This window comes from Mycetomoellerius zeteki, unplaced genomic scaffold (assembly GCF_001594055.1).
Source record: "Mycetomoellerius zeteki isolate Tzet28-1 unplaced genomic scaffold, Tzet1.0 scaffold202, whole genome shotgun sequence".
NCBI classification, from domain to species: domain Eukaryota; kingdom Metazoa; phylum Arthropoda; class Insecta; order Hymenoptera; family Formicidae; genus Mycetomoellerius; species Mycetomoellerius zeteki.
The window spans coordinates 461,795-471,399 of NW_017256980.1; the positions used below are offsets into that span (position 1 = coordinate 461,795).

Sequence of the window (9,605 nt, forward strand, 5' to 3'; positions counted from 1 at the left end):
CTTTTTCCTCTTCAGGCCTTTCGGCTCCTTCGCTGTAGCGCTCGGAGTCTCAGTCTTTTTCGGGGTAGTCTGCGCCGATTTCTTCGGTGTCTTCTTCAATCGATCAATTTTTGTCAACGTTTGAACGGAAGATTTTTCTTCTTTCGTTCGTTTCGTTGCGTCGTCCTTCGTTTTCACTTTGCTCCTCTTCGAGGTCTCGTTATCTGGTTCTCGTTTCACCGGTTTCTTCCGGGCTGGTGACACGTGCACCTTGATCGTGGGTAAAGACGGCAAGCCGCTTGCGTTTTCTGGGTGTTCGAAAGTGTATCTGTTAAACGAAATTCGCGAGTTATTATATATGTATAAATTCCTGATTGCGATAGAATAACGATTCATAATCTTACGGAATATTGTTTCTATATGTAACAAACTCAACTTATCATCAACTTTTAAGAAATGCGTACCTATACACGGAGAGAAATCATAAGGGACTATAACCATACGAATATAGTTAAAGATTAATTCATAATACAACTATATTTTTTGTATATAATAGCGCGCGCGATCTCAAAATAAGTACATTAATCAGTCGATATGTGAAATGCAACTATACGATTATTTCTAAGTAGATATGGTCAGATGAAGCACATTATAAATTGCACAAATATAATGATATAGCTATATTAAGTCCTCGAAATAATTGCTGATTTTATAAATTAAAATATGTTCATGCCAGCTAAAATATCTTTTTAAGGCATAAATAAAATATTATGTATGTAGACATATATATATGCCTACTGCAGCTTTACAAGTAGGTATACAAGTTTCGAGTATACAAGTATAGTCAATTTAGCCAGATGTATTCATTAGTTTCTTTATTTCGGTCATGTAAAGCAGCCAACTTTTGTTTTTTCATGACAATACACCCGCTCACATTTTTGTAATTGAAGAAATTTAAGTGAATATATTGCCATGATGGAACCAAACGTTGGTTGCTTTAGGGCGTGTTCGGATTCCCACCCGGATGCTCCCCGAGTGTCATGTTATTCTTGTTTAATGTTCGATAAACAACAAGGATGGAGTGATATCTGAGTGACACTCAAGTGAGAATCTGAACTCAGCACTACACGATTAAAACAAAGAAACTAACGAACGCATCTATCTGAAATTTTAACAGTAGCAATGTGAAGAATCAAACTTGTCTAAAATTATAGCAGTTTGATATTTGTGGCGTTATTTCTGTGTCAGGCCGAGAACTTTTCGAACTACCCTCGTACTTCGAATAGAACGCGCCCAATCTGATTTAATATATGTAATATATGTTTATGCAATAATACACATAATAATATAATAATTCATAGAAACGATAAAAATGCCAGTTTGTTTTAAATGTCATAAATATTTCCTCACAATTGGAAATATGTGGAAGCATTATAAAATTATACATCAGCTTCATGCTAACAGTATGTTTCGTTGCGGCGAAAAAAATTGCATTCGCTCATTTAGTACCATTAAATCGTATCGACGACATTGGTTTTTAGTTCATGAAACTCAAGCACATCGAAAACATAATATTCCTTTGAATTTGGAAGAAAAAATAGATATTCCGTCATCTTCTCAGTTGAGTAAGATTCATCTAAACTATAAATATGTTTCAGCTATAAGCGAGCAAGTAGATTCGAATAAAACAACACTATTATATTCTGATTCCGTTTCTGTAACAAAAAAAATCCGTGATAGCATTCTTCAATTAATTGGAACTCTTTATAATATGCCCACTTTATCGAGAAGTAACGTACAATTAATCGTAGACGTACTTCAATCGTTTTTGACAGAAAACTTAAATTCTTTACAACTTTGTATTGAAGAGAAACTAAGATATCAATGTATGCTCTAACAATCTAACAGAAATATTAGACATCTTTAAATTATTTGGAAATGTTTTTGAAGGCGTTGAAACTGAATATCAGCGTTTTAAAACATTACAAGCAGAAGGTTATCTTCATTTGCCATTACAATACATCATTGGACAACGATTTCAACGAGATGTATTGAGTACAAATGGGCACATTACAATGAGTACCATAGAAGTAAAAGCACAATTTTTTTTTCCCGTTGAGAAAAATTCTTAAATCAATTTTTAAGTCTCCTGGCGTATACGATAAAGTTATGATCTACAAACAAAAATTACAAAATGATGTCGACATTTTTAGTAACTTTATACAAGGTAACTTGTGGAAACGTAAAGTTGAAAATATGAAAGAAAAAGAAGTTTTGCCACTTTTCCTATTTTTCGACGATTTTGAAACTGGTAACGCTTTAGGCAGTCATGCTGGTGATAATAAGCTAACGGGTGTTTATTTAAACATTCCATGTTTTCCTCCTGAATATCAATCAACTTTAAGTTCCAGATATCATTCGCTGCTCTTCTTTTCTAATGACCGAAAGGAATTCGGAAATGCCACAATTTTTCGAATTTTAATAGACGAGTTACGTTTTCTTCCAAATGAAGGAATATAAATTAATATCTCTCAAGGAACATTTGTGCTTTACTTTAAACTTGGACTGATTATCGGGGATAATCTCGGACTTCATTCAATACTTGGCTTCGTTGAAAGTTTTAATAGCCAAAACTTATGGCTCTTTCGTCTTTATTCATTTTACAAAATAGCCAATATTCTTGCCTATTTTGTAAAATGAATAAAGACGAAAGAGCCATAAGTTCTATTGAGAATGAATCATTATTGAGAAATGTTCATACATATAATAATGATGTAAAACATAATAATGTTGCTTTTACCGCGCGAAATTAAAAAAGAATGTGTCTTCAATGCTCTTGAAGATTTCCATGCGACTGATAATTTATCAATAGATATTATGCATGATCTGTTCGAGGGAGTATGTGTTTTAGATATGGCCGATATCATAAAATATTTCACTAAAGTCGCAAATTTCTTTATACTCGATTTTATCTAAATTTTCGCTTATTGAGCTATGATTTTGGTCCTATAGAAGGAAGTAATCGTCCATCTACTATTTCTCTTGACAGACTGAATAAGAATTCTATTAAAATGTCAGCAGCGGAGATGTGGACTTTTGTACGTCATTTTGGTTTATTATATGCGGTGACTTTATACCTGAAAAAGATCCTGTTTGGCAGTTTCATTTATTGTTACATCAAATAATCGATCTTGTACTTCAATTCAATCAGAATGTGTGCTGCACTTTTACAAGTATTAATTGAAGAACACAACAATATGTATGTGCAATTATTTAAAATGAAATTAAAACCGAAAGCATCACGTGATACATTATCCAAGAATAATGAAAGCATGTGGTCCTTTAGTGCATCTGTGGTGTATGAAATTCGAGGCTAAACACAAAGAATCAAAAGCAACTGCCACTAGCTCAAATTTAAAAATAAATATAGGCACAACGATAGCCTTCAAACACCAATTAAAGTTAGCAAGTGCACTCTTATCTGGGACAATATTTTCGGATATTGTTGAAGTAGGTTCAGGTGATTATTCTTCTTTTAAAGAACTATTTCTCGAGATTAAGGATGATTTACCGTTAGATTCAAAAGTATATTTTGTGAAATGGATAAAAAAGTATGGCATATTGTATAAACCTGGTATGATTATAACCATTAGCGAAGATGACGGAATAACTAGTTTTGGTTTAATAAAATATTTGATATTCGAAAACGGACATTTAAGTTTTATTTATCGAGAATTAGAAACAATATTTATCAATCATTTTTATGCGTATGAAACATGTAATTATTATAATTTGTATCACATCATACAACATCAAAGCTTGTTAAATCATATACCGAGTCATGTGACAAAAATGTATGGCAGACAGTTTATTGTCACGCGATGTATGCTATAAGGAAAATATACAATATAAATTGTTATAAATCAAATAATGTTTTTTTCTGGATATTATGTGTTCAAAAAACAAAAATTGCAATTTGATAAAACTTGACTTTTTAGCTCATGAATACATATATATTTTCGTGTATGTGTGTGCATTAAAAAAATCAAGTTTTTAAAATTTTAATAAGATCAGCTAATTTTATGTTTCCATCGTACTTGAATGTATATATAAAAGTATCTAACATCAAATTTTTTAATTATTAAAAATAATAAGTATAATTTCCGGAAGGTACCCTCGTATGTATAATATAGGTTATCCCCTCTAAAACTCCGCAACTACTCGTGCTATTCATATTGCTCGTCTGAAAATTGAGAGTCTTAAGATACATTAAGGGAATCCTAAAACCTCTGTATTACCGACTAAATCGTAATTTTTGTTTAACAAATACTTTTTTCTCTTTCACAGATTCGAAAATTCTTTTCCAGAATTAAAGTGTACACATTAATACGTGTTTGTAAGATGGAATTTATGCCGAAAACATCAAAAAATTTCGAAATTGAAATCTTAAGAAAAATTTTTTATCGTTCTCGGCATAAACTCCACTTTACAAACACGTATTAATGTGTACACTTTAATTCTGGAAAAGAATTTTCGAATCTGTGAAAGAGAAAAAAGTATTTGTTATACAAAAATTACGATTTAGTCGGTAATACAGAGGGCTTTAGGATCCTCTTAAGGCTTCTTCAACCATATACAGCACGGTTTTTCTAACCATATTTTCTTGCAGGTATCAATTAAATAATATGACTATTTCAACCATATTCTCTTACAGGTATTCATTATATGGTATGATTATTCTCTCTAATCATATTCTCTTGTAAGTATTGATTATATAGTATGGCTATTCCAACCATACTGTACTATATAATACATATAGTGGGATCATACTGTACATGTCCAACTAGTAATACCTACGGTACAATTACACTATTGTGACAATTCATATAAATTAGAAAAATTTAGGAATTTCAATTTAAACTGATGAATATGCTATCATTAAGAAAGTTAGGATATCTATAATTGTATAGTTGCAATATTAATACAGTATGGCTATATTAAGTATATGATATGACTGAATTAACCATATTTATGGCTAATATTTCTAATCTTTTCTCTCCGTGTATATTAAACTATTATAAAAATATTTTATTCAGACGCGCGAGATACACATTATGAATAAGATTGTATTCTGATTAATTTAATTAATGATTTATTCAACTGGCAAAATTGTTTCCAATTAATTTTTAATTATGTAAATCACTGTCCTCTCCATCTTTTTTCCCACGCGCCAAATAATAAAAAAATTAACAATCCTATCCTGTAATCAATCAAATATAAGTCATCACTCGATAAATTAACTCACTCGATAAAACATGGACGTAGTCAGGATTTTATTTGTCTGGGGAAAGAGCCAAATTAGAGTTGAGACTTTTGAACTCGGAAAGGAGAGGATAGTCAAGTGATATGAACTATTGTTTTGTTTTATATTATTTTTAATTAAATACTAGCAGGTAAATCGCGAAGCACACGTATTTAATTTACTAATTTACTTTATTTTTTTTAAAGTCAAACTGGAAAAACTTAACACTATTATAGCTTTTTTGGACCTAAATAACTTCTGAACGGTTCGAGATAGAGGATTGAAGTTTATAGGGATGCAAATAGCATCATAAAATCTATCATTTAATACCAAAAACGCCCATTTTAACATCCCGGGGGACGGGGGGGGGGAAGATGGACGGAAAAATCTTAAATTGCACGTGGGGTCGAGTGAGGGTTCGTTTGAAAGGGCCCGCGCAAAGTCTTTTTCACATTCTCGCCGTGAGCCCTCCGCTACTGCGAAATCTCAATGTTTAAATAATCATAACTCTGCGAAAAAAAATCGTAGAGACCTGAGACACCACGCGTTGTTCTCGTCTTGGAAGGCCCTTTCAAACGAGCCCTCATTCGACTCCACGTGCAATTTAAGATTTTTCCGTCCCTCTTCCCCCCCCCCGCCCCGGAGGTGTTAAAATGGGCGTTTTTGATATTAAATGATAGATTTTATGATGCTATTTGCATCTCTATAAACTTCAATCCTCTATTTCGAACCGTTCAAAAGTTATTTAGGTGTCTCGATACTTTTTCCTCACCCTGTCTCTACATATATATCTTTCTATAACTTTCAATTTTTTTTTTTTCAAAATTAATTTCTTGTCAATATTCATTAGAAAAAGATAAACAGTAAGTTAAATTTAAATTAAAATTAATCTTACATTTTGGTAGAACCGAGCCAAGAATTGATCTAATAATTCGCTAAAAAAATCAATCGAAAGTTTTCGAACTACAATAAAGACGATTGCATTCTTACGTGACTTCCAGCTGACGAGTCGACTTTCTCCACTCGCATCCCTGTCCTTCGCGATGCGATCCATCATCCTGACGGCCGTTTCGCAGAACCGCTCGCTCCAGTATCTTATAGAGAGCCGCCCAGTCCTCGACTTGCAGCCACTTGTTCGTGATGACCTTCTGATTCTTGATCTCCACCGTTCTTTCCTGCACGGTGACCACGGCAGTCGCCAGACAATCGTTCGGGGCCTGCGGACACGTTGCGATACGATATAAGCAATAAGCTCTGTACAAATCGCTGCGTGTTCGTTCCAGAAAATTAATGAGACGCTCCGGTGACTCGCGATAATTAAAACGCGCGAATTGTCGTGACACTATCTCTTATCTTCGACCGTTCAAAGCATGAATCGTACGTTCTATCATTCACTTATTGCAGGCGATATTTCTCGACGATTTGGAGATAAGGAGATGAGAGGAAAACCACTCCATATCGTAACACCATTTCCTACTTTCGACCGTTCAAAGCGTGAATCGTACGTTCTATCGTTCACTTATTGCAGGCGATATTTCTCGGTTTTTGGAGATAAGGAAATAAGAGGAAAACCACTCCATATCGCTCAGCTTTCGCAACAGATGTTTCACAAGTACGTTCGTGCGTACGCCGCCTGCCTCTTGCGCGCGCGCGCACATTTGACAACCAGCTGTTGACAGCTGCTGCACGCGGTACCTTGATCACCTCCAGATACTGGCCGTCCCGGAACATGTCGCGCTCGGCACACTAGGGTCCGGAGCGTTACGCCTCCACCGCCTCGCGTGGTGGCGCGATGTAGTAATCAAGGACGTCTCCCACGAGTCCCACGACTCCCACGGCCGACGACGAGCTGACGTCTACAGTCTACGCTACGCGCGAACTCGCCTCGATCCGCGGCGCACGCTCGCGGCTCGTCCTCGCCGGGCGAGCGGCGGCGCGGATTTGGAAATTGGAGTGCACGGATCCGACAGATTCGACCGCGCTCCTTTGCTCGCTCGCGAACGTGAAGTCACGTCTTTTTTTACATTCATATTACCGTAACACAAATTTCTCGAAACGTTTCATTCGATCGTGCCTCCCAGGTAGAACACAGAGCCACAATTAGGTCATAAATGATATCACGTATATACATAATGTCATTTGATATTTAAAAATGACAAATGAGATCATCGTTATTGGCTGCGTACGGAAACGTCGCTCGGATGTCTCCGATGCCTCGGATTTATTATTTGTCCTCGTTCAATATTTAATGCTAAAGAAGGACAGATCACGAATCCGAGACATCGGAGACATCCAAGCGACGTTTTCGAATGCAGCCATTGTTTTGCTGGAATGCTACGTCGAGATTAATTGAGCAAACAATTATCATTTAAAAAACATAGATCGAATTTCTGCATTTGTTTTTGTAAATATACCCGTATTGCAGATTACAAATTTTAGGCAAGATTTTGTCATATAATTTAATAAAAGTTGTTCTATCGAAGAGCAGGTAGAACACAGAGTCATAATTAAATCATAATGCTATCGTACCCAGACAGCACACAATATTTATAAAATATTTACAAAATATTTATAAATATTTATAAGATTTATTTTAAATATTTTCGTGGTCTCTCTTAGATTGCACAGATTATAAACATTTATTATAAATATTATGAAATATTTATTGTAAATGGTATAGTAAATGCTATGAAAATACTTAATGAGACATTATAATCCAAGTAAAAAATACTTATTAGAAATATTTATTTATATTTATCGTAAATATTACATAAAATATCTCGTCTATATTTTAATATTTCAAATAAAGCTCTATATAAAATATGTATGTAATATTTATACAACATTTAAAAAAATGAATATTAATAAATATTTATCATAAATATTCTGTGCCCTGAGTAGGACGTCCTTTGTCACTCAAAAATGAATAATTACAATATAAGTAACAAATAATTGATCATGATAGAAACATTCTGCGAAAATTGAGCCAATTGCCACAATTATCAGGTGATCCTTACCTATAAGTTTTTACGCTCGACGAGGAAAGAAAGAGATCAATGCCTCCGGATAACTCGCGCATATTATTCAGCGTTATCAGTTCGCGAAAGAAAGTTAAGCTCGAAGGAGAAAGACATCTTTTCTTTTATCTCATTAGAAACTTGCAGAAAGACATCTATGATGCAACGGAAACGTTCATGGCGATTAGCGCTTCGATAATTTATTATCACTCCGCTTTGTAAAAGCAAAATCAAAGCTCAAGTAAAATATATTATACAAAGAAGTCAATAAATAATATAAAGACATTATCATGACCTTATTTGATCGTCTCCAGTGTGACAGGGAAATGGAATTAAGTGCACATGTGCGTCTTTTTGTGAAAGCAATTTTTAGAAAGAAATCCGTCGTTATCATATTGCAATTACAATATATAATAAAATTGTTAAATTTACAGAATAAAGCAACTTACAAGCTTAAACTGATGATTCTTCTTAAAGGAGCTCTGTATGGATTTCCGATAAACTGATGATTATGTCATTCATATTCGAGAGGAAAATTTCACCAATTTAGCGAGCAGTTATGTAATCGCCGTATTCGTAATTCCTTCTGAATTCCTTCAAGGATTGTTCATCCCAACTGCACTTCTCTATTGTTTTCTTTTTTTTTCTCTAGTCTCTCTCTTTCTATCCGATACCTCAGTGCCAAGTGCACCTAGTGACCTGGGTGTACCCCAATGGCTTTCGGAGTACATTTTACGTTTCGCTTTCAGGCGCAGACGGTGAGGTGAAAAGTGCGGATCTTGCATAAATTGAATTGCGGGAAATTTAACGTATTTGATAACTATATAATCGAACATCAGTTGCTTTCCATTTTCACATAAGTGATACTGAGTCGTAAAGTTATGTGATTATTTTATATTCAGATTATGATGTCACTGCTTGCTTACTTTGATAACAAAATATTCGCATCAACACAGTTTATAACCTCACTTTTAATATGACTCGCTAACAAGACTCGCTCAGTAAAGGAGTAAAGCGTACGGTCTCTCAAGTTCGTACAGGCTAAAATTCAATTTTATCTCACTTGTCAGAATGAAAAGGAACGTGCATTCAACTGAGAAGTACGGTCTCTCAAGTTCGTACAGGCTGTAGGTAAAAATTCAATTTTATCTCACTTGTCAGAATGAAAAGGAACGTGCATTCAACTGAGTTATGACATCACGAACAAGAATTAGTTTAGTGTAAATGGAAAGCAACTAAAAATAATCACGCGAGGTCAGCGAGAGACAGCCGAAAAGGTATTAGAAAAAATTAAGAAAATTATTATG

General features: G+C 34.4%; 1 protein-coding gene across 1 annotated transcript in view; it reads right to left on the reverse strand.

Annotated features, from left to right (window-relative positions):
• LOC108722359 (uncharacterized) overlaps positions 1–7,356 on the reverse strand; it is a 7,943-nt gene extending 587 nt beyond the window's left edge. Inside the window, exons 1-3 of the mRNA XM_018447429.1 lie at positions 6,977–7,356; positions 6,272–6,498; positions 1–307 (exon numbers count right to left, since the gene is read on the reverse strand). Of these exons, the coding sequence (XP_018302931.1) occupies positions 1–307; positions 6,272–6,498; positions 6,977–7,012 (570 nt within the window). The 5' untranslated portion in view covers positions 7,013–7,356. The remainder of the gene's footprint in view (positions 308–6,271; positions 6,499–6,976) is intronic.
• Between the last annotated feature and the right edge of the window lie 2,249 nt (positions 7,357–9,605).